The following is a 25,874-nucleotide window of genomic DNA, read 5'->3' on the forward strand; positions in this document are numbered from 1 at the left end:
AGGTTTTCTTTAAATATTGAACCCCTCAGTTGAAATCTTGGCCCGCCTCTGGTCATCAATGTCACAATGCTTTTGCAAAAAATGTAATCATAAATGTCAATCATCAAGTGGTCTCCTAAACACAATACATATCTATATTACACTTCAATTATCATCACTAATAACATTTTTTTTCTAACTCAAAACTAACAATACAACATACATTGTAACTAAATTTCTTGATTATTTTGCCAACTATGTCCACGCGTTATTCAAAATGTCAACCTCAAACATGCTTAGCACAAAATTCATAGAAGTTTTTTTTTTTTTTTGCTATATAAAGTCTCCATAGCCTAAGAGAAAATGTACAATTTCCAGTGAAGAAAAAAAAGTGTCACAAGAATTAATTAAAGATGACAAAATTCATGGCTTTTAATTCATTGGTTTTGGTGATTATTGCAACAATTGCATTTGATTCATTATTAGTGAATGGAAAAATATCAAGTAGTATGTATGTCAATTGGGGTTCTCATCATTGTAAAATGATAGGGGATGATCTTCAACTTGTTCTTGATAAATCAGCAGGCAAGTTTAAATTATTTTCTTTCTTTTTAATTTAGTAGCGGAGCCAGAAGTTTCTATAAGTGGAATTCAAAAAAGTTTTAGAATGCCATACTTGGAGGTAGTGATACGAACTATATACGTTTTATCTCCCCATCGCCCACCTGCCTCACCACCAAACCCTCCAGTGTGAGAATACACTGGGTATGTTGTTATTATTGTTGTATTTGTGATATGTTCCTATGACCAAAAACTAATTTCAACTCGACACTATTCACCAGTTTATATATATATATATATATATATATATATATATATATAGAGAGAGAGAGAGAGAGAGAGAGAGAGAGATAATTAACCTATTTACGTGCAACTTTTTTTTGGAAACTTGTCTTTTGAGCTGAGGGTCTATCAGAAACAACTTTTTTACCCACCAAGGTTTGTGGGCCAAGTTATGCGTTCATTCGACCTTCCTTAGACTCCACTTGAGAGATTTATACTAGATATATTGTGGTTCTTGTGTTCAGGAGCTAGTGGAGCCAATCCTTTGGGAGGGGGTTCATCTGAACGCCCTTTGATGACGGAAAAATATCCATTTATATATGAATAAAATAATTTTTTATGTATCTATAGTAGGTTTTGAACCCCCATCGGCTAGGATTTCTTCAAATATTGAACCCCTGAGTTGAAATCCTGGCTCCACCTCTGATTATGGTAACTTTATTCGGTGAAAGGGATTCAATTGGCTCCCGTCTAAACAACCAACTAGCCACACCCCTACTTTTATTATGACAGCGTTAGGTAAAGACAGATACAGAATCTATAAATTCAAGGGCCAGGTTCAAAGTGAGTGTGGTCTTACTATACATATGTATTTTGAACTTTTGTCCATACGTACAAATGACAGTGCTAGGTAGAGACGGATTCAGAATCTATAGATTTAATGGGCCGGGTTCAAAGTTAGTGTGGTCTTACTATACATATGTATTTTGAACTTCTGTCCATATGTACAAATCTTCGGTACTCATAAATTACGCTCTAGATCCGTCTCTGACTCAACAGAATAATTAAATTTTAAATAAAATTTCAGGCTCTGGTGCTCAATCAAAAAGATCATTTCTCTTTGGTAGCTTTGAAATGCTTATCAAGTTAGTACCTAACAACTCTGCTGGAACTGTCACAACATACTATGTAAGTATACTTATTTAAATTTTATACACTGACAGTATACAATAAGACGTGAACATTATTTGTATAATAATATTACGTTGTTTTTTTTTTTAATTTATCGTGACAGCTATCTTCTATCGGCACAAAGCATGACGAAATCGACTTCGAATTTCTAGGAAATATATCAGGACAACCTTATATTATACACACAAATATTTATACCCAAGGTGTTGGAAATAGGGAGCAACAATTTTATCCATGGTTTGATCCAACTGCTGATTTTCACAATTACACTGTTCATTGGAACCCTAATGTTGTTGTGTAAGTCGATCTTTTCAGATAACTTCCTTTCATTTTATGAAAATCGTATTATCTATCAATCGAACATTATTCGCCTTTATTATTTATATATCCCAAAAAAAGTCTAAAGTGGTGTATTAGGTATGATTGGATGAATATCTTTTGAAATATGTTCTCCAAAATTATTTTAATAATCTAGTTTGCTACTATAGTAACATTAATACTACATATGTCCCAATTTATGTGACGGACTTTCTTTTAGTCTATCCTAACTAACAAGAACATCCTACTTGCTTATTGAGAAACAATTCAACTTTAAGTTTCTCGTTTTACTCTTAATAATTGTCATTAATAGCCGCATATATGATTGTCACCTGTTTTAGACCTTAAGTGTCAAAAGTCTTTCTTTAGCTTTGTTCTAAACTTTGTATCGAATAAAAGACACATAAATCGAGATGGGGGGAGTAATAATCAGTCTCTAATATATATGTTTCTTTAAGAATATATTCCACTCTCCAACCAAGAACGGGTCAAAATCATCTTTTCAGTATGTCTGAAAATGACTTTCATCGTATCAAACAGAAACACAGTGAAAACCAGTCAATCTTAAAATTTGATGTGACAATATTGTTTAGTAAAAATAACATAAATCTCGGCAATTTGGAGTTTAATTACATAAAATTCCAATATTTTACATAATTACTGAAAAATTCAATTTGGGGTTTGTTGAGATACATAATTAACTCCCGATACATCCAACGAAGTTACATTTTTTCCTTTGTAAAGATACATAATTAGCTCTCGATAATTTTTTTTTATAGATTTTGGATCTATCGAGATACATAATACATCCAATAAAGAAACATTTTCTCCTTGTAAAAATACATAATTAGCTCTCGATATATTTTTTCTATTTTAAATCTGTCAAGATATATGATTGTCTCACCGATACATCCTACGGAGATATATAATTAGTTGAAATATTTGTAATTCTAGTGGAGATTTGTGTAAATATGATAAGTTAAGATGTATATTTATGTTATTTTTTCTATTATTTATGTATCTTTTTTTTTTTTTCAGATGGTATATTGATGGTATTCCAATTAGGGTATTTAGAAACTACCAATACAAAGGAATTCCATTTCCAAATCAACAAGGTATGAGAGTGTATACAAGTCTATGGAATGCTGATGAATGGGCAACAAGAGGTGGACTTGTTAAAATTGATTGGACAAATGCACCATTTATTGCAAGATATAAAAATTTTAGACCAAGATCTTGTTATTATAATGGCCCATTAAGTATTGTTCAATGTGCAATTCCTACAAAATCCAATTGGTGGACTTCACCTTTATACAATAAATTAAGTGCATATAAAGTTGGTGAAATGAATTCAATTAGAAGTAAGTATATGATTTATGATTATTGCAAAGATGTGAAGAGATTCAAAGGAGTTATGCCTATTGAGTGTTCATTGGCACAATATTAAAAGTACATAAACAAATCGGAGTGACTTCACTACCTTAAAGAAGAAAAGCTGCTTAATTGTTTCTATTCTCGTTTTGAAGAATTAATTATTTTCAATGTTTTGTCGAACTTCAACATGTTGGTTATGTTTGTTGTAATTTTTTCTTCAATTTTTTTTGTTGTTTTGAGAAAGAAGATCTTGTTGAGTTGATATTATTCATGTACTTTATTCTTTAAAGTAAAAATGTAATTGAACAAATCAGAGTAACTTCGCTACCTGAAGAAAGAAAGCTGCTTAATTGATTCTATTCTCGTTTTGAGAATAAATTATTTTGAGTGTTTTATCGAACTTCATCATGTTGGTTATGTTTGTCGTAGTTTTTTTCTTCAATTTTTTTGTTGTCTTGAGAAAGAAGATCTTGTTGAGCTGATATTATTCATCATGTACTTTATTCTTTAAAGTAAAAATATAATTGAACAAATTGGAGTAACTTCACTATTGGAAGAAAGAAAGCTACTTAATCGTTTCTATTCTCGTTTTGAGAATAAATTATTTTTACTGTTCTGTCGAATTTCAACATGTTGGTTATGTTTGTTGTAATTTTTTTCTTGTTGTTTTGAGAAAGAAGATCTTGTTGAGTTGTCATGTATTTTTATTCTTTAAAGTAAAAATATAATCGATTGTTTTTATTTGTTTTGGAATTTTACATGATTAATATTCAGATGGAGTAGAAATATTACCTATTTAAATTCATTTATAAAATTCATCCATAACAGAAGACAGTTGCAACAACAATAAGCATAATATATATATATATATATATATATATATATATATATATATATATATATATTAACATGTCAATTGTCTATTGTCTTAAACAAGTAACTCTTTTAAAATAAAATTTGTGAAATGAACTATGAATTCATTACTAACCTATGGTTAAATAGACCATAACAGATAACATTATTTGTTGTTAACCCTTTGTTATTTAATAGGACTATCAATGAATTTTCGTTGTGACGATAGAAGTTATCTGTCGGTAATTTCTGTTTTAATTTTAGTGTGTGAAAGGATTATAGGCCTTTATTTATTTTTATAAAAATTAAAACGTTTGAATTTAAATACACATATCTGAATATTAAGGTGTATATTAGATTAGATGTCTAAATCCATATAGATCTGAATATTAAACTCTGGATACTAACTAATCACTTGTGCACTTTAATTACTTGTCTTTGGACCTTGCACGCCTCTTAAGAAATAGTGATTAATAGGAGAATTTAATCATAATATTTATATTAATTGTTGTTTAGTAGTATTAAGTTTTAAAAAATGATTTGAGAATAGGTAAGGACAAAATATAATCAAAATCTAGCAAAACTTTAAAAAGTAAGGGTCTCTTGATTGATATGATTAGAGTTATGGTAGTATTAATAATGCACGGAGTAGTTATGTAGAATTTTATCTTATATGTTATTTTATTTTATTATTTTGCATAAAATAATATATAAATTATGCTCGTTAATTTCAGGAACACACATCTTCGTTCATTTTGCATTGAAAAACTTTTGAAATTTGTGATTTAAAATAACAAGTTATAAATATATTTACCTGATGATAAATCATCTCACTAAGAATAAAATAAAAAAAAATAAAAATTAAACTACATTTAATTAAAAATACTGTTATTCTTTTCGAAATAACAATAAAGAAAATGCATCATATAATCCATATGACCAAAGAAATAGTAATACATTGCATGTAACAATATGCTTAACTTTTCTTTATAATTTTGCACGAGAATGAGAAAACAAAATTTTCTAATACCATATTCTTACGTATTAAAGGGTGTAGCCAAGTGGTTAATAAAATGCGTGAAAACCATGAGATCTTAGACACGAAGTTTCAGCATAAAAAAAAAAAAATACTAGGTGATTTTTTTTCTTATCCCGTGGGATTAGTTAAGGTAGTCTAAAATTGATCTTGTGTGACAAAAAGATACCTCCAAAACTCAAATATACAAGTTCTACAGAATGGTGGTTAGACAGACTTTTTTGTCTAGGATGGAGTGTTAACGTGTCAATAAGTATCACATTCAAAAGATGAAGGTGACGGAGATAAGAATGCTACGGTGGATATGTCGGTGTACTAGGAAAGATAGGGTTAGAAATAAGCTTCAGTGGACGCCAAGATGAAGAAAGCGAGGTTGAGATGATTCAGACATGTGATGAAGATGAGTAAAGAATACAGATGCCCCAGTGCGGAGGTGTGAGAGGTTGACTAAGGATGGATTCAGGCGAGATAGAGGTAGATCGAAGAAATATTTGAGGGAGGTGATTAGACATGCATGACATGGAGTAGCTTCACTTTACGGAGAACATGATCCTAGATAGAAAGGTGTGGAGGAGACAGATGGGGTAGAAGGATTGTAGGAATGAGTGTGTTAATACTAATAAGTAGGAGGACTTTGTTATTCGTGTTAGTAGCTATAGTACAAGTATTATATCAGAATGTTGTATTACTTGATGAATCTTATCTATGGTATTACTGAGTGTAGTAATTTCTATTGTATCATGCCTTTTTTACTATTCTTTTTCTAAATTGTTTTATCTTGAGCCGGTGCTCTATCAGAAACAAACTCTATATTTCACCTCTGAGGTAGTGATATGGACTATGTACACTTATTCTCCCCATATCCCGCTTGATGAATACATACTGGTATATTAATGTTGTTGAATCTAAAATTAATCCGAACACTATAATTATAAAAATTTTCTAAAAAAGAGATAATATTCAATATAAATTTAAATTAACCGAATCAGTAAATTTTGGTATAATCGATCGAACAAAAATAAAACCATGGTCTACTTTATAATTAGGGGAGTCTTTCCGTTAGTCTAATGCACGTCATTTCATAATTCCCATGCCGCGTCCCAACTTTATGCTTTGCCACTTTTTTTTTTCCTTTTTTTTATTCGGCGTTCGATATTCATGCTAAAGTCCAATTAAATTTAGATTCGCATATTACAGGTTCGATTTCTGAGGTTGACGTCTGCAACAAAAAATTTTCATTAATTTAAATTTGAAACTTCTGATTAAGGACGGAAGACCGCAACTCATGTTGGTGTCACTAATATTTTGCTAGCTTGCATATTATTCTTCCAACAATGACTTACAATTTATTTTTTTCATAAACTAAGCAACACTTTTTTTCTTCAACCACAGAATATTATGTTCCTATTAATTATTAATTAATATAAAATTTAAAAGACTTATTTTCCAACCCCCTCCACCTAATTTCCCCTTAATCCTTGGATGTACAAACCAATAACTAAGATATGAAAATCAAATTAAATAATATACATTTTCAAGGGGTTTTCTTGGGATTGCATTATTTGACTATGAAACTATATATAAAGATGTATTTGTGTCACACATTTCTAAGAACAAAAATATACACCATTTATTTCAAGAACGTAAGTTAATTATTATTATATCCCATATATGCTCAAAATGGGAAGCTCTCAAGTTATTTCATTGGCTAATTTGTTGATTATTTCAGTAAAGGTGTTGTTTGGTTCTTTAGTTATGGTGATTAATGGTGCTTTCTCAGATAATATGTATATTAATTGGGGTTCACATCATTCTTGGATGCAAGGAAATGATCTTCAACTTGTTCTTGATCAGTCCTCTGGTAAATTAATTTCATCCGAATTCCTTTCATCAAAAAATTATATTGTATATGTAAACTTAACGTTATATGTATACGTAGTAGTAAAGTTGTCTTACGTGGTGGGTTTGAACCGTGTGGAGGTAGTCACTAATGCTTGCATTAGACTAGACTATCTACATTGAGATGTGGTCCTTTTCCAGACCCTGCTAACACGTCCCGTGGGGAGGCGGCCACTAATGTTTGCATTAGGGTAGGCTGTTTACATCAGTACACCTCCTGGAATGTGGCCCTTTCCCGAACCCTGCTAACACGTCCCGGGGGGAAGCAACCGCAAATGCTGCACTAGGGTAGGCTGTCTACATCAGTACACGTCCTGAGATATGGCCTTTTCCCAGACTTGCTAACACGTCCCGGGGGAGGCAGCCACTAATGCTTGCATTAGGGGTAGGTTGTGTACATCAGTACACCTCCTGGGATGTGACCCTTTCCCAGACCCCGCTAACACGTCCCGTGGGGAGACAACTACTAATGCACGTTAGGGTAGCCTGTCTACATCAGTAAACCTCCTAGGATGTGGCCTTCTTCCAGACCCTACTAACGTGAGATGTTTTGTCCGTTGAGCGACGCTGAATTATGGTACTCAACAATTACTACTTTGGTTTACATATTCAGGATCAGGTGTGCAGTCAAAAGGAACATATCTATTTGGAAGTATAGAAATGCAAATCAAATTGGTACCTGGAAACTCTGCTGGAACAGTTACTGCATACTACGTAAGTATCAATTTAAATCCTCAATAGGCAATACAACAAATATATCACATCCCTTTTAGGTTACAGGATCAAGTCGTGGAAGTAACCACTAATGTTTGTATTAGAGTACGCCGTCAACATAATAACCTTCGTTGAGATGCAACCCTTCCTCAGACCTTACGTGAATGCGAAATGTTTTATGTATCGAGCTGCTCTGATGTAGTAGAATGATTTTGCTAAAAAGAATACCCTGGTGGGGGCAAATATAAAATTACCATGATTAGGGTGTGTTTGGTATTGGAGAAAACATTTTGCATATTTATTAAACACCAAAATTTAAAAAAAAATTACTTACTTTCTACGAAAATATTTTCCTTAGTACTGAAAAACACTTTCGTTCATATCAAACACATCCCAAGTTTACTTACTGGCGTTGTTTACTTGGCACACCTTTTAAGATTTAATTATCAGTATATATTTTTAAATTAACCCTTATCAATGATACTTTAAAACTCTAAATATTATTACTTGATGTAGTTATTTAATATTAACCGTGGAAAGGAAAAAATATAATAAAATTTTCTGGATTTTATAAATTGGCCAAGTAAATTGAAACAACTTTGTTTAATATAGAGGCCAAGTAAAACGAAACGGAGGGAGTAACAAATAAGAATGTTATTCAACACAACTATATATAGTAAGGTCTACTATATTTCAAAACTAAAAATTAAATAAGCAGAACATAAATATGTACATATTGCTATAGAGGAATTACGAGAAAAAGGTTCGAAATATACCTAAACTTTGGTGAAAATTAATGTAACACGCTTTAATTTTTGGGGGGTCCTATGACCCCCCAGATTATTTTTTACCGTATTTCTGTAGCATATATTTGTTTAGCTGGACCACTGCATGAATACACGCACACTAAGCGTGTAAGGGTCTGAAGCGGTCCAGCCAAGAAAATATATGTCATAGAAATACGGTAATAAATGATTTAGGTGGGGGGGAGGCATAGGACCCACACTGAAGAGTATTACATCAATTTTCGTCAAAATTTAAGTATATTTCGAATCGTTTTCCCAAGAATTATCAATTAAGTGTCTGTTTATTGTTTTTAATTTCACAGTTATCTTCAACCGGTGACAAGCATGATGAAATAGATTTTGAGTTTCTTGGAAATGTATCAGGACAACCATATATTATACACACAAATATTTTTACTCAAGGTGCTGGAGGCAGGGAACAACAATTTTATCCATGGTTTGATCCAACTGCTGATTATCATAACTATACAATTCATTGGAATCCAAATGTAGTCGTGTAAGTTGAACACTTTTTATCGAAAAATTATATATACGCATGTATATATTAAATTTTGAACGCTCTTAGTGAAGTTCATGATTTTGCTACTAATGTCACGTGCATGGTAGTAGCTGATTCAAGAAAGTGGAATTAAAACGAAAAACTTTCTTTTTTTTTTTTTAACTTTTAAGTAAGTGAGACCATGTCCTATTCCCTTTAGATATCGAGATATATAATTACGAAGATGATTTTTTCAATTGAATTCAACATTTCTGACACAAAATATAGATATTTACGTAAAAATTCATGTCGATAAGCGGGGCATGTGGAGAATGTGGTCAAAATTCCATAATAGAGTCCTGACCACAATGACCAATAATTACTTTTCAACAAATATTAAATTTTGAGTGTAGAATTTCAAAATTGAAATTCTTGATTAATTTTTAACTATTTCATGTTTCAGATGGTATGTTGACGATATACCAATTAGAATCTTCAAGAACTATCAGAGCCAGGGCATTCCCTATCCGAACGCGCAAGCCATGGGGGTTTACTCTAGCCTTTGGAATGCTGATAGTTGGGCAACTAGAGGTGGTCTAGTCAAAATTGACTGGACCAATGCTCCATTTATAGCCAAGTATCGAAATTTCGCTCCACGGGCGTGTCCATGGGGTGGACCGATTAGCATTAACCAATGTGCAGCTCAAACTCCAGACAACTGGTATACCGCTCGTGAGTATGGCCAATTGAGCTACATGAAACAAGGTCAAATGGATTGGGTCAGGAAAAATTACATGATTTATGATTATTGTAAAGATACGAAGCGATTCAACGGACAATTTCCTGGAGAGTGTTTTAAGCCTCAATTTTGACAAATGAAACTGAGTTGAGTCCAATATATAGCTGCAAAATGCAGATGGGATACATTACATTAATATCTTGTTATTTTTTCCTTATTTTTTGTTGTAATTAATTCCATTCTTTTTCCCCCAAAAAATTATGCACACCATTCTTTTTACGAATGTTGTTTTGGTCCAAAATATCATTGGTTGCAGTATTTGTTCCCTGATAATGCAAAATTCATTATACTGATTTATGAAAATGTTCCTTTTAGCTTTTTTTATACTTATCGTTTTGGATGACGGAAGATTCAAATCTAATATTTACTCATATATTTCTCATCTTACAGATATTATTTTAGATCATTGTCTAAAGTTTTAGTTATAAATTTTTAGACCGTGCACTAAAGGTCCATTAATTATAAGAAACATAATTAAAAAGGACTATTACTAAATAGCTATTCCAAAAGGGGTAAGTAGTGAAATTTCTCCTTCTTGCCGGAGGTGAATCCAACATTTAAATTTGATAGCTTTTTCAAGGTTCTAAACTTTTTATAAATTAAATATGGGCTTTTCGATGCTTTGCTTCAGTTGTACGAGATGCAAGTCTCATATGCGATTCTCAGACGGGGAATTTCGCCTCGTCGAGGCTCAAATATTTAATGGGCCTCCAATTAGCCCACCATCTAATAATATCAAATCATCCACAATTTAGTCATCAACCATTACTTCAATTGTACGAGATGAAAGTCTCATATATAATTTTCAGACGAAGTATTTTTCGAAGTCCATTCAATTGGAAATAATCCACAATTTGGTCATCCACCATTACTTCAATTATACGAGATGAAAGTCTAATATATGATTAATATACGATTCTCGTAAGAGGAGTTCCACCAAGGCCCAAATACTTAATGGGCCTCCAATTAGCCCACCCTATAACAATTGCAAATCATCCACAATTTGGTCATCCTCCATTACTTCAATTGTACGAGATGAAAGTCTCATATATGATTAATATACGATTCTCGTAAGAGGAGTTCCACCAAGGCCCAAATACTTAATGGGCCTCCAATTAGCCCACCCTATAACAATTGCAAATCATCCACAATTTGGTCATCCTCCATTACTTTAATTGTACGAGATGAAAGTCTCATATATGATTATCTGATGGGGTGTTCCTCCAAGGCCCATTCAATTGGAAATAATACACAATTTGACCATCTACCATTACTTTAGCCGTACCAGATGAAAGTCTCATATATGATTGGAAAAGGACAAAAATAACACTTAAAATTAAAATAATACCATAAAAATAATACTCAATTAAATACCCACAAAATAGCCACTATCAGTAGCCGTGTACCATTTTCACAATTACCGCTTTATAAAATCCCTTTTTTCTTCAACCCACTCCATTTTCTTCACTCTCTCAAATGGTCTAACCTACAAAATACACTCTCAAACTACTAAATCCAAAACATGGAGAATTACTCCTACACTTCTTACCCTGAATCCGGTGACTCTTCTCCCTGTTTCCGTGAAATTGATTTCGGAAATACTTCAGCATGGGAAGATCCCAATCAAATCCCTAATTATAAGGTCAAATTTATGTATAGTTATGGTGGCAAGATTCATCCCAAACCACATGATAATTAGCTTGCTTACATCGAAGATTCCGTCTTTCAACACTTTCTTACTTGCTTTTCCATTCGATGAACCCGATTTTTCCACCATTTTCAACAAAAACCTCAAAATCAAATAGAGAATTTCAAAGCAGAGTAAGAATTTTTAGGTAGGTTATATGGTAGAAAACTGTAACAAAAGAATGATTTGTTGATATCAAATTATAGAGTAAAAATATACTTACCGTTTTTATTTTTTAAAAAAATTGTTATTTGTCTTAGTTGGGCGGTTAATAGAAAGGAGCTATGGTATATGCTTGCAAAGACTGTATGGATATATGGACACTGCATGTGCATGCATAGATTCCCCTTCTATCTTGTTATAGAAGTGTATTAATGTGGTATAAAAGAGTATCAATTGAGTATATGATCCCCTCTTTCTTTCTTAAAAAGTGTATCAATGTAATATAAAAGTGTATCAATGTGGTATAAAGTGTATCAATTTAGTATAAAAGAGTATCAATTGGATATATGGACACTGCATATGCATAGATTCTCCTTCTATCTTGTTATAAAAGTTTATCAATGTGGTATAAAAGAGTATCAATTGGGTAAAAGATCCACTCTTTCTTTTTTTAAAAAGTGTATCAATATAATATTAAAATGTATCAACTGAAATAGAAACTACATTTGGCTGACTGGGCAAATGGCTAAAAGAGGGCAATAAATAAATTTAGCCGCTGAAAAGGTGGGCCATTGATTCCACTGAGGCCCAAATACTTAATGGGCCTCCAATTAGCCCATCATACAATAGTCAAAAATCACCAAAATCAAATCATCCACAATTTGGTCATCCACGTGGAAACTCTATCCTCTTTCCTCATTTGCTCTCCCTCTCAACCGTAACGTAATCACACACCGTATATATATATATAACCAATACCCCCGAAATACCCTACCCCCGTACACCCCACCCACCCCACCACCTCTCCGCCGCCGTCTCATTCACCGCTTCGCCGGCGTTAACTTAAAACTCCGTTTACTTCTGTTTCAATCGAATCCCGTGCATTTCTTACCGTTTGATCTGAGCCGTCGATCTGATCTGATTTGATCGGAGCCGTTCGATCGATCGATCGATCTAAGATATGGATAGAATCGTCGGAGGTAAATTCAAGCTCGGACGAAAAATAGGTAGCGGATCCTTTGGTGAAATTTTCCTCGGTATGTGTGAAGCTATATATATGTGTGTGTATTACAGTTTGAGGTGAGTTTTATGATTGATAATGAGTGAATTTTGTATTTTTTGCAGCTACGCATATTGATTCGTTTGAGATCGTTGCTGTTAAAATTGTGAGTTCTATTTTTTTTTCTTAATTTGGTTGAGCTATGAATTTTATTGATTTTGTGAATGAATGATTAATTTATCATGTTTATAAGTGCTTTGTGCATCAGGAAAGTAACTAGTGGTTAATCAGGTTCAAATTCCAGCAGAGGCAAAAATGCGAAAAACACTAGTAATTGTTGGAGTCTTTTCGCTACATGTGATAACTGATTCGCTCACTGGCGTAGCCAGAAATTTCGTGAAGGGTGTTCAATCATTGACTCAGTAATTTTAGACTTAGACTATCGAATATTAGTGAATAATATTTGTATATGAATAGGTTTTTTGAAAGGGGAGCCTTGGAGTAACCAGTAAAGTTGCCGCCATGAGCTGTTGGAAACCGCCTCGGGCAGAAATGCACCCTTGTGGTGGGTCCCTTCCCCGGATCCGTGCATAGCGGGAGCTTCAGTGCACCGGGCTTCCCTTTTGGTTTTTAAGAAGGAAAAAGAAAAGTAGGATATTAGTTATAACCAATTAATGCTACTAACTACTAAGAAGTGAACCTAAAAATGCTAAAACCTGCAACTGGGAATCAAACCTGGATCATATAGCATGCATAAGTTTATAACCAATTAATGCCCTACTAAGAATAGAATCTAAAAAAGCTAAAGAAAACCGCTACCAGGAATTGAACTCGCTCACACAGCCTGCCTAAAAGGTTTCCTGAACACCCTTCGCAGTTGGGCTGCATCACCTTCAAAGGTGTTCAAAATGTAGTATATAAGCCAAAATTAATATCATTTAACCTTATAAATACAGTACAATTTTCTAGCGAAGGGTGTTTGCCCTACCACCCTAGCAATGTTGTTGCTCCGCCGCTGGATATTCCCTCCTTTTCAATTTGTTTGTCTTAGTTTCCTTTTTAACCTGTTTTAAAAAGAATGCCTCTTTTATTTTTTAGCAACTCTTTACTTTCAAGCTTGCACATGGCATGTTTTAGACCACAAAATTAAAGGATATTTTGGTATACCTTAACAAATTGCGAATTTTGCATATTACTACATTTTTCAATTTCAAAAAAATGAAACAAAATTAGATATAAGTTTGGTAGGAACTTTTCCTAGCCCAAATCATTTAATTTCTCAGTCAAGCCACTCAGATATCATTGATTACAATTATAGTGTGACCACATTGAATTATTTTTGCACTTCCTTTGCTGTTTCTTCTGTGTCATCTATTTATTTGCATTCTTGGTATCTTTTTAATCACTTATAATGTTATGTGGTGCACACATTTTGCTAGGATCTAACACTACAGGTTTCTCTCTCTACCAAAACTTTTTGCAGGAGAACAATAAGACTAAACATCCTCAACTTCTCTACGAGGCCAAGTTATACAATATTCTCCAGGGAGGAAGTATGTTTTAAATATTCTGCACTTTTATGGATAGATATACAGATAATGGTGTAACTTATAATTTGTTCCTTTCTAGGTGGTGTGCCACTTATAAAATGGTCTGGCGTGGATGGTGATGACAACGTTCTGGTCATGGATTTATTGGGTCCTAGCTTGGAAGATCTCTTCGTCTATTGTGATCGAAAGCTTTCCTTGAAGACTGTTCTAATGTTGGCTGACCAGATGGTAACGGCAGTTCTCCTCAATACTTTATAACATTCGTGCGATTATGTTTCTGCATGATTAGAACCTAAGAATGTCAAAGCTAAAGTATACCATTTTGACTTTGCCACATGTTCCATGATAGGTGGAAAATTGTTCTAGATTAAGATAAGCTGAAATGGTCTTTGTTTGGGAACATGGCCTGTCAGCCAACTAACTGCTTTTTCTACCTATCTGACTTTTCTCTCTGATATTCTTAACCATTATGGCTCCCAGCAATTACTTTTAACTAAGTGTAATAGAACTGCACCAAAGTCTTTTTTGTTCTCTCTGTTTTTTTAGTCAGTTATTTTTCATGTCACATAGATACTGGAGAAATATTATATTTTACTATATATGTGAACAACACAAAATGATTGGTGTCCTTTCTATAAGTATTTAGGACCTTTGGAAAGTACTGCTAGAAGATATTTTGCAACATGGTCAATTTATTTTTCTAAATTTACTTGCTGGATTTTCCTTATTAGCAGCTTGGCTGATCAGGTTATTCTGCCTCCCCTGTTCTCAGATTACCAGAATCGAATATGTACATTCTAAAGGCTTTCTACACAGGGATATTAAGCCTGACAACTTTCTGATGGGTCTTGGTCGGAAAGCAAATCAGGTACTCTTCTTTCGATCTCTTTTTATTGGTTTTGTCGTTTTGTGATTTTTTTAATTCCTCTGATTGAATCCTATTGTCATTATGTTATGTTCAGGTTTATATTATTGATTTTGGTCTTGCTAAAAGATACCGTGATGCGACTACAAATCGTCATATTCCTTACAGGTATGAGTTTTGGAATCTGCTAATCTTAGCTATTTTCGTCAGTTATCATTTAGCTTTAATCTTCCAAGTCTACTCATGAGCGTTGACATCTGATTCTAATTTGTTTTTGTTAAAAAGTTCGAAAAGGGAACATTGATCATTTCTTAAATGCAACACTATAGATCTAAGTTTAGTATCTTTTCTTCTGTACAGAGAGAACAAAAATTTAACGGGAACTGCACGCTATGCCAGTTGTAATACTCATCTTGGAATTGGTGAGCACCAGTACTCTTTTCCATGATTGTTTTTCTTTACCCATCATAAAATGCACAAGTATTTGGCAAGGAAAATAAGTTACCTTTATTACTGGAAGCATGTGGGGATTATTAAAATAAAGCCTGTTGTAACATTTAAATGTTCTTTTTTATATGTTATACAGAGCAAAGCCGGCGGGATGATTTAGAATCTCTTGGATATGTTCTCCTTTATTTCTTGAGAGGCAGGTGCGTGGTTTTTAAATTAGATTAAACCGTTATATTTGGTCCGTATACATGCATATGTATCAAATATTCTTTTGACCAACATATTGGTTCTTCAATAGCCTCCCATGGCAGGGTCTAAAAGCTGCAACGAAAAAGCAAAAGTATGACAAAATATGTCAAAAGAAGTTATCAACTCCTATTGAGGTACTTGTAGCCGAATAGCTTTCCTTGTCACTGCTCCTTTTTTCTCTTGTTTCTTAAAATAAATTTAAGGTTCTTATTCTGACTCTTTGTTCTATTTACTGGTGAAGGTTTTATGCAAGTCTCATCCCGTTGAGTTTGCTTCGTACTTCCATTACTGTCATTCGTTGACATTTGATCAGCGGCCTGATTATGGATTCTTGAAACGCCTCTTTCGTGAACTTTTTACCCGTCAAGGTATGCGTAAAGTTAAGCTTCATCATGTCCTTGTACAATACCATGGTTCTTTTATCAAAATCCTACTGGCTGAGTGTATTGACTTCTGTCTGCAGAAGTTTTATCTGATGCTACATCTTTTACATCTTTGTGTCATGCAGGCTATGAATTTGATTACATATTTGATTGGACCATCCTGAAGTACCAGCAGGCACAAACAAATAAATCACAGCATCGGGTATCTTTCTTAGCTTGTCCTATTTCCTGAATTCATTTTAGCTTGTGATTAATAACTTCTCATCTCAATGATATGCTATATTTTAGCCTGTACTTTTATTCTCGTCCCTTAATAATTATGTCTGTTTCAACGAGCTCAGTAGTGCGGATTGTTAGTCAAGGCAAGCTTCATGAGCTGTTTTCTTATCAAAATTTTTGATCTTTACTGTGATTGTGCAGCAAGTTGTTGGTGAAAGCAGCAGAGCAATTCCAATGGATGCTGAAAAGCGTCAAGGTTGATAGCTAAAACTCAAAGAATTTTCTTTTCCTACATATGAAGAGAACTATTTAGTACCTTAAATAGCGAAGATGAACTCTTTTGTGAGTTGTAACTATGGTTTGATCCGTTGGATTTTACCAGCACAAAATGGTTTCCGTTATTCTCGGTTGAGTGCTTATAATCCAGCAGTAAAGTGTAGGCAGACTTGCAGATAAATTAAGAGAAGACTCGAGATAGAAGTATGCTAGTAGGAATTTGTTTTGAATATCATGTTAATTTCTGATGATGTAATAAGGTTAATCAGCTGAATTTTTCCATCTACAGTTTCTACAGGGAATAATGGACCTTATGTTGCTGAAGCGAGTGATCGCATAAGACCGAATCCTTCCAGTCCTGGAATTCGTATGCAATTTAAGTCACCAACAAACAGGAATATAACTTCTGCCAATCTCGAGAGAAATGTGAGTGGTATTTCCGCTGATCTTTTCATAGCCTTGATTCAGATATAAAGCGTTCTTGATGTTGAGCATTGGCTGTTTACCATTTCTCGTTATTAGTCGTGTTCATATTATCTCAGCCCAAATAGGCTTCTCATTAGTTCCGTTTCATATTGCAGGTACTAAGTGGTGCCCACATGCCATCTACTTCATTAGCTCCTGTTTTACCAAGAGCAAATGCCACAAAACCTGCTTTACCCGCGGAAACAACTCATGATGGTGATAATGGTGGCAGCAGCTGGATTTCCTCTTTGCGACGTATTTCTTCAAAGTGATGAAAAGGTTCTCTTCTTTCTCTACTCCATTTTTCTATGGCTATGCTTTGGGGTCAGGTTGCACATTATTAGACATCACAAATTATGATTGTGAAGAACAAGCATTTCTACTCATAATGACACAAATCCTTTCTTCGTTTTTCAGGTTAAGATCAAGACGGGTTGCTCATTGTTATTCTATGATTACAAGCTTGTATGGATGACTATGGTGGCTAATTATGGCTTGCTGCAAATTCAAGAGTTCAAGAGGGTGGTGTGACAGGTGGACATGAAAGCGCAGATGGCAGCTGTTTGTCTTTCTATGGGAGAGCTCGGGTTAGATATTTTTCCTAAGATGAATATAAACAAATTGGTCCATCCTTGCATTAAGATAAGGATGGTTCCTGTCCGCTGAAAAATGAAGCGCTAGAGACATCATCTTGTGTCTCCTTTACCATGTAAAATAGCTCATATGTGATTGTCAAAAATTGTGCAGTTCCTTTTGTGCATACAGTGGTGGTTATTTCCTTCACTTGCTTCTTACTAGCAAAGTAAAGTTGGTTGCATGTGTTGTATAATCTTTATTGCTTAACTTTGTGGCGAGCCAATGATTTGTTGTGAACATGCTGATAATGGGATTGGATCTAGTACAACAATGAAATTTTTGAGAAGTTTGGAAATGTGATATATCTATGAGTGGAAACGCCTCCTCTGACATAAGAAGGATTGGATTGTGAAGTTCTGATGTACAGGTTGATTTATGGATTTTTCTTTCTCGACCTTTCATCCCATGCTTACATTAAAGACTTGTTACTCTTTTGAATCCTGTTGTCATCTGGTCAATAGGTGGGCTTGTCACCAGGTAATTTCCTGTGAGTTTGATGGTCTTGCTATTGATAAAGTTCTTTGCATCATTTTGCAATTTGCAGGATTTCCATTTGAAGATGTCATGATTCACTGTGAGAGTCATGGTAGGTTCGCGTGGAATACACTTTTATACCTTTTCAAGTGTGATCGGGTAATACAAGTGTAATACAAGTCTGATCGGGTAATACATGGTAGGATCGAAGCTTGTGAATGCTAGATTATGAAGTATGAACCGAGTATCTAGTACTCCTTTACTTGTGAGGACTTCGAGGCTCGGTGATTCAACATCCGATGTTTGTGCTGATTCCGCTTTCAGCAACGCTCGTCTTTGAATCACTTATAAATTGTGCATATTCACGGCTGACAAATCAAGGTTTTCTGAATTTAGAACTTGACATGATGTACACCTAGTTCGTGGTTCTTCTGTTTGCTTTGAACCTATGTTGCTCAGACTATTCAAAAGTATCAACCGATGTTGGGGAATCTGAGCAACTTAGCTTTTCATGTTCTTACTTGTGGAAAGCCAATGCTTTGTGCTCTTTGTTCTGAAAATAGTAGGTAGTTGATCTCATGAATAAGATTAAAAAAGTTTTTTAAGTTTTATTTCGTGTACATGATTATCATTTTTCAACGTGTATTTGGATTTGCTACACTTGGGCTGAGGGTCTTTCGAAAACAACCTCTTCGAGGTAATGGTAACGTCTGCTTAACACTTTACCCTCTTCAAACCTTGTGGAATCATACTAAAAGATAGACTGACGTTAAGTATTCAGTGTAATCGTACAAATGGATTTTGAAAGAATGAGATATACGCCAATCTCGTCCTTACCTAATAAGAAACTACGCGATTACTAAATCCTACTATTAATAAAGGAAACAAGATACGCGGCAAGCTCCCTGCCTCTCCGACTTAATCGGCGACCACACTTGGCTATCTGTTAACCTTCTATTATATTTCTTGATTTTTATACCTTTCTATGCATGGTTGTGTCCTAACAAATCACTTAACTCCTACTATGACCACTTGTGCCTGCTAATTGGTACATCCACACACCTCTCTTTACATTCATGAACGATCTCAGTCTCGCTTACCACATTTGATGTGTGAGCAATGTTGATGTAGAATTACTTACTCTCTTCGTTCCATTTTATTTGACCTCTTTTTACTTGACACACGTTTATTAAGAAAACATTAATTGGAAGTGTTCTGAAAAATTAACCTTATTAATAATGTCTTGAAACTCTAATTTAACTATTATTATTTTCTTAAGTTTTTTTAATACTAAGTGTAATATGGGAAAGAAGTAATATAACACTCTCGATTTGCGAAAATGAACAACTAATTTAAACCAAATATACTCTCTGTCTTATTTTAGTTGGTCACTTTACTATAATAAATGTCCCATCTTAGTTGATGACTATTATTCTTTGATTGTTATGTTGCTGTTTGGATTTTTCGACATAAAGAAACTGGTGGAATCTGTTTTGTTCTGTAAATTCAAGATTTTAGCACAGAACATTAGAAGAATTTGATTAGTATTTCAGCAGATATTTTTTTGTTTGATTAGTCATAATCACTTTCCTTAGTGTTAAAAAGTCTAGTTAATGTCTTGTGCAGTATAAGTTTAGTTCATTTAAGTATTGTATGAGAAGAGACTAGTACATGAATGTATAAAACAGAAAGACTTGTAGTTATAGCATTGTTCGGCTTGTTGATTGTTGCGATGGATCAAGTATGTAACAAGTCTAATGGTAGATAGATATATGTCAAGTGTGATCGACCAATACGTGGTAGGATCAAGTAGCTTATGGTAGTATGATCGGGTAATTACGCTTATAAATTGTACATAAATCAAGATTTTATGAATTTAGAAACTTGATGTACTCCTAGTCTCTGTTTCTGTTGCTCTTTGAACCTATGTTGCTCCAACTATTCAAAAGTATTAACTGATGCTCGAGCAACTTAGCCTTTCACCTTCATATTTGGGGAAAGCCAATGCTTTGTGCTCATTGCTCTAATATAGTACATAGTTGATCACGCCATTATATCATTTTTCAACGTGTATCTGGATTGAGCCAATGGTAAGGTCACCTCACTTGTGGAATCAAACTGCTTATGTTGTTGTTGTTGATATCAATATACATGTTACTAAATAAATAGAAGAATAAGAAACTATGCGATTACTAAATACTACTATTAATAACGGAAACAAGATACGCGTCAAGCTCCCTGCCTCTCCCACCTAATCGGGGATCATACTTGGCTATCAATTAACCTTCTATCCTAGTTCTCAATCTTCGTACCTTTGTATGCATGGTTGTGTCCTATCAAATCACCTAACTCCTAATACGACCAATCGCTCGCACCTGCTAACTCGTGCATCTAAACCATCTCACTATTGCTTTCCACCTCTGATGTAGAATTTTTCTTTTCTTTTTTCTTTTTTGGACAAAATAATTATATTTTCACTTTGTGAGCAGTGCGGATGTAGAATTGCTTATTCTTTCCGTTCCATTTTATTTGACCTCTTTTGACTTGACACGCTTATTAAGAAAACATTAATTGAAAGTGTATTCTGAAAAATTAACCTTATTAATAATGTCTTGAAACACTAAAATCTAACTATTACTATTTTCTTCAGTTACTTAAAATTGAACGTAATATGAGAAAAAAGTAATAAAACACTCTCAATTTGCGAAAATGGACAGCTACTTTAAAACAAATACTCCCTCTATCTCATTTTAGTTGGTCGTCTTACTGAAATAAATGTCTCATATTAGTTGATCACTTAATAAATCAAGATAGAATTAATTAACTTTTTCTCATTTTACCCCTACAATTTACAATATACAGTAAATATGAACAATTACAATTCTAATATCCATTCCTATGCCCATTGAATGTCATTAATATAGGTAAATGGTAAAAAAGTAAAATTCATCTTTCATTTTATGATTTTCAATCATCGTGTAAAATGGTGTTATGATTCGGCAGAAATAAAGCAAACCACAAGCAAAATAATAAATAAGAACACAAATTTACGTGAAAATCCTTGCAGAAAAAATCATGGGCAGAGGCAGAGGATGCTTTACTATAATGAAAGGAGAGGAGTACAATGTGGAGAACGAGTATTTTTCTGAATACCCCAAATAACCCACTAAATGCACTTATATAATACGTGCATACAAATAAGTCCTAGGCCCAAAAATATAAAGGTCTACGCAACCGCCACAGACCTCATTGAAAATCACAAATATGAGTCGCACCGCAAAACTTTCAGGCCCGCTCAACATAATTCGGGTCACAACTCTAACAATCTCCACCTTGACACGAATTCTAATTCAGAACTCAAATTCATTTCAAGACAAACTCTCCACCTCTTCCATAAAAGCCCCTAAGGGCACATCTCAACAGCTAACACCAGCCAAGTCCAAGCAATGCTCAAACTTGGCACTTGATAGTGTCTTGGTCATCATATCAACAGGGTTATCATGGGTGCTAATCTTGCTCACCACAATATCACCACAAGCAATAATTTCAGGCACAAAATGATACCGAACATCGATGTGCTTCGTCCTCTCGTGAAACATCTAATCTTTTGTAAGGAAGTTAGCACTCTGACTGTCGCAAAAGACCGTAGTAATCTGTAAGTCTTTGCTAAGTTCACCGAACAGACCCTTCAACCAAACAACTTCCTTGAAAGCCTCTGTAATAACCATGTACTCTGCCTTAGTAGTTGACAAAGCAACCGAAGTCTGTAAGGTAGCTTTCCAACTAATAGCACAACCACCAATGGTGAAAACATAGTTTGTAAGGGACCTCTTTTTATCATGGTCTCCTGCAAAATCAGAATCAACATAATTACTCCATCTCTATTTGGTCTAAATTGTAAACAAACATCAGCAGATCCATGCAAGTAACTGAAAATTCATTGAACTTCTTTCCAATGTTCTTTGCCAAGATTTGCCATGTATCTGCTAACTGCACCGACAACATAAGATAAATTTGATCGGGAACACACCATCGCATACATAAGGGACCTGACGGCAATAGAGTATAAAACTCGAGACATGTAGACACGCTCATCATCTGTCTTGGAGATAAAGTGGCCGAGAGTTTGAAATGAGCTGCCAATGGAGTACTTACAGGCTTGGAATTTTGCATATTGAACCTGTAAAACACTTTTTCAATATATCTTTTCTGACTTAAGTATAACTTATAATTATTTCTATCCCTCAGAATCTCCGTGTCAAGAATCTTCTTTGTTGCTCCTATATCCTTTATATCAAATTCCTTATTGAGCTGGGCTTTGACTTTTATTATTGCTCTCATACCCTTTGCTGCAAACAACATATCATCAATATACAAGAGAAGATACATGAATGAATCATCACTTAGCTCCTTGAAGTAGACACAACTATCATAGCTGCTCCTCTGAAATATATGAGAGGTCATAAAAGAGTCAAACCTCTTATACCACTTCCGGGCGACTGCTTTAAACCATAAAGAGACTTTTTTAGCAAGCATACATAGTCCTCCTTTCCTGAGACTACAAAGCCCTCTGGTTTCTGCATATAGATGTCTTCCTCAAGTTCTCTATGTAAGAATGCAGTTTTGACATCCAACTACTCAAGCTTAAGATTATACATGGACACAATACCAAGCAATGCTCGAATCAAACTATGGTTTACAACTGGAGAAAACACATCTGTGAAGCCAATACCTGGAACCTGACTATAACCTTTAGCAACTAGTCTTGCTTTGTACCTAGCATCTTCAACTCCTGATGTTCTTTCTTTCCTTTTTAATACCTATGTGGAACAGAACTTTCTTATCTTTAGGCAATCTCACCAAATCCCATGTGCCATTCTTATGAAGTGATTCCATCCCCTCCTGCATAGCAATCATCCATCGGCCGAAATTATCACAACTAACTGCCTCTGAGTAAGAAGAAGGATCTTTACTGGAATCAATACCTTCTGCTACATTCAATGGATATGCAACCAAATAATCTTCAGCATACTTCTGAGGAGGTCTAATATCTCTTCTAGGCCTGTCTTTAGCAATAGAATATTGTGGCATCACTGGTGGTGAAGAAGAAATAGTACCACTCTGTATCTCTGGGCTACACTGAGAAGTAGGCACTGGTGTAGACTCTGCTCTAATCTGCAATTCAACGTGGGTGCTTAACTTTTGCTGATTCATGTCACTAAGCTCATCTGGGGGCGGAGCACTAGATTCGGAGGGAGCCTGAAACATGGTTGTTTCATCAAACACAACATCCCTGCTAATTATTATCTTTCTATTTTTTGGACACCAAAGCTTATAACCTTTAACACTAGGCTTATAACCCATAAATAAGCATTTGACAGATCTATGTTCCAACTTTTCATTATCAACATGAGTATATGCAGGACATCCAAATAGCCTCAAATCAGGATAACTAGCAGGGGTACCAAACCATACCTCTTGTGAAGTTTTTTTTATCAATCGAGACTAAGGGAGAGCGGTTAATAAGAAGAAAAGCTTTAGAAGCAGCTTCGACCCAAAAAGATTTGGGCAAATCAACATTAGAGAGCATACAACGCACCTTGTCCATTATAATCCTATTCATTCGTTCGGCCACACCATTCTGCTGCTGAGTATGGTGAATTATCAAGTGCCTCACAATTCCTCATGACTTGCACAGAACACTAAATTCATTAGAACAGAACTCTAAACCATTATTAGTCGAAAGGTACTTTACCTGCTTCTCTGTTTGATTTTCAATCAAAGTCTTCCACTCTTTAAAAGTAGGCAGCACATCATTCTTTTGCTTCAAGAAGAACACCCAAACTTTTCTGAAATAGTCATCAATAATAGTCATCATGTAATTAGAACCTCCTCTAAAAGGTACTCTAAAAGGACCCCAGAGATCAGAATGAATATAATCAAGAGTGTCTTTAGTTGGGTGGATACCTTAAGTGAATCTGACTCTTTTTTGCTTCAAAAAATGCAGTGCTCACAGAACTCTAATTGGTAATACCCTGGCCATCATGAAGTCCTCTCCTGCTTAGTTCAGCCATCCTGTTTTCACTCATATGCCCCAGCTGTATATGCCAAAGTTTAGCAACGTCACTTTCTAATAGAGAGGAGGTAGAAACAACTTCATCACATGTAACCGTAGAGCCTTGCAAGACATATAAATTTGCAGACTTTCTCTGTTTCTTCATCATAACAAGGGAACCTTTAGTAACCTGCAGGACTCCACCTTCACCAATGTACCTATAGCCGTTCAAATCAAGTGTACTTAAGGAAATAAGATTTCTTTTCAGATTTGGGACATACCGCACATCACCAAGTGTCTTAATTCTGATTATTCCAATACTAGCTATCTTACAAGGTGTGTTATTTCCATCAACACAGCACCTTTAGAGACTATTGCATATGTTGCAAACCAATCCTGATTACGACACATATGAAACGTGTAAGTTGAATCAGGAGTCCAATCCTCACAGGGCTTGGAGTTACCATTAGAAACTACCAAGAGTTCTCCATCACTACCGCCATCTTCAACAAAACTGGCTTCACTGGACTTCTTTGGTTGGTTTCCCTTCGATTTTGGAGCTTTTCGTTTCTCTCTATTCTGTAGCTTCCAACACTCGAATTTGATATGGCCCTTCTTCTTGTAATAATTACAGGTTTTGTTTCTATTTCTGGATTTCGACATAAGCTTATCCTCACCCCTAGAATTCCTCTCACGATTCCTTCCTCAAACAATAAGACCATTTCCTTGAGTCTCTGACCCATTCACAGGATGCTTCATCTTCTATTTAGAGAACAACGCATCATAGAATTTATCCATGGTTAGGGTATCACAACTATATACAATTATATCCCTAAAGGTCGTGTATGATGTAGGTAGTGAACACAACAAAATCAACCCTAAATATTCCTTATCTTACTTAACCTCCAGAGTCTCTAAATCAGAGACGATTTCTTTAAAAACAGATAAGTAATCTTCCAAAGATGCACCCTCAAACATACAATGGGAATAAAGTCGCTGTTTGAGATAAAATTTACTTATTAGGCTCTTCGTCATGCATAAAGATTCTAGTTTCAACCACAATGCAACGGCAATGGTCTCCTTCAAAACATCCTGTAGAATCTGATTGGATAAGTGAAGATAGATGTGTGATAGAGCCTTCCAATCCTTATTCCATTTATCATCATTTGTCCACGACGAGGGCATGTGATTAAACCCTAATAGCGCATCATCCAAATCCATTTGCGCGAGCACAACCTGCATCTTAACCTTGCCATAACGAAAATCTGGTGTTGCAATCTAACAACGGAATGTCATACTTCATGGTTGCCATCCTCGAGAAAATAATTGACCAAGCTCTAATACTAGGTTGTTATGATTCGACAGACATAAAGCAAACCACAAGCAAAATAAT

General features: G+C 34.6%; 3 protein-coding genes across 7 annotated transcripts; all 3 read left to right on the plus strand.

The window, feature by feature from the left end:
- The first annotated feature begins 370 nt into the window (after positions 1-370).
- On the plus strand, positions 371-3,876 carry LOC107841860 (probable xyloglucan endotransglucosylase/hydrolase protein 26). The gene is made up of 4 exons (XM_016685705.2): positions 371-564; positions 1,631-1,731; positions 1,838-2,031; positions 3,091-3,876. The coding sequence occupies exons 1-4, from the start codon at positions 393-395 to the stop codon at positions 3,497-3,499; spliced, it is 876 nt and encodes a 291-aa protein (XP_016541191.2). The 5' UTR covers positions 371-392; the 3' UTR covers positions 3,500-3,876.
- Positions 3,877-6,985: 3,109 nt separating this feature from the next.
- LOC107841859 (probable xyloglucan endotransglucosylase/hydrolase protein 26) lies at positions 6,986-10,083 on the plus strand. Its single transcript, XM_016685704.2, has 4 exons — positions 6,986-7,175; positions 7,827-7,927; positions 9,036-9,229; positions 9,675-10,083. Exons 1-4 carry the CDS (start codon positions 6,986-6,988, stop codon positions 10,081-10,083), a joined length of 894 nt encoding a protein of 297 aa, XP_016541190.2.
- Positions 10,084-12,483: 2,400 nt separating this feature from the next.
- LOC107841019 (casein kinase 1-like protein 3) lies at positions 12,484-19,037 on the plus strand. Of its 5 annotated transcripts, none has more exons than XR_007044607.1 (17): positions 12,518-12,896; positions 12,985-13,025; positions 14,343-14,412; positions 14,489-14,637; positions 15,182-15,277; positions 15,372-15,442; positions 15,635-15,696; positions 15,861-15,924; positions 16,023-16,107; positions 16,215-16,341; positions 16,482-16,558; positions 16,777-16,831; positions 17,141-17,277; positions 17,433-17,595; positions 17,734-18,319; positions 18,497-18,538; positions 18,630-19,037. XR_007044607.1 is itself a non-coding variant. In XM_016685010.2 (15 exons), the coding sequence occupies exons 1-14, from the start codon at positions 12,821-12,823 to the stop codon at positions 17,586-17,588; spliced, it is 1,266 nt and encodes a 421-aa protein (XP_016540496.1). In that variant the 5' UTR covers positions 12,484-12,820; the 3' UTR covers positions 17,589-17,595; positions 17,734-19,037. The 5 variants fall into 5 exon arrangements, 1 of the variants encoding a protein (XP_016540496.1); XR_001665383.2 differs by having other exon boundaries at positions 12,524-12,896; positions 17,734-17,903; XR_007044606.1 differs by having other exon boundaries at positions 18,497-19,037.
- The last annotated feature ends 6,837 nt before the right edge of the window (positions 19,038-25,874 follow it).

This window comes from Capsicum annuum, chromosome 9 (assembly GCF_002878395.1).
Source record: "Capsicum annuum cultivar UCD-10X-F1 chromosome 9, UCD10Xv1.1, whole genome shotgun sequence".
Taxonomy (NCBI): Eukaryota; Viridiplantae; Streptophyta; class Magnoliopsida; order Solanales; family Solanaceae; genus Capsicum; species Capsicum annuum.

Coding starts and splice junctions, on each gene's coding strand:
- LOC107841860 (XM_016685705.2), top strand. CDS start 393: ATGACAAAATTCATGGCTTTTAATTCATTGGTTTTGGTGATTATTGCA. Junction 1,732..1,837: donor GAACTGTCACAACATACTAT/GTAAGTATACTT, acceptor TTATCGTGACAG/CTATCTTCTATCGGCACAAA. Junction 2,032..3,090: donor TGGAACCCTAATGTTGTTGT/GTAAGTCGATCT, acceptor TTTTTTTTTCAG/ATGGTATATTGATGGTATTC.
- LOC107841859 (XM_016685704.2), top strand. CDS start 6,986: ATGCTCAAAATGGGAAGCTCTCAAGTTATTTCATTGGCTAATTTGTTG. Junction 7,176..7,826: donor TGTTCTTGATCAGTCCTCTG/GTAAATTAATTT, acceptor TTACATATTCAG/GATCAGGTGTGCAGTCAAAA. Junction 7,928..9,035: donor GAACAGTTACTGCATACTAC/GTAAGTATCAAT, acceptor TTAATTTCACAG/TTATCTTCAACCGGTGACAA.
- LOC107841019 (XM_016685010.2), top strand. CDS start 12,821: ATGGATAGAATCGTCGGAGGTAAATTCAAGCTCGGACGAAAAATAGGT. Junction 16,108..16,214: donor AGTTATCAACTCCTATTGAG/GTACTTGTAGCC, acceptor TTACTGGTGAAG/GTTTTATGCAAGTCTCATCC. Junction 16,832..17,140: donor GGATGCTGAAAAGCGTCAAG/GTTGATAGCTAA, acceptor TTCCATCTACAG/TTTCTACAGGGAATAATGGA.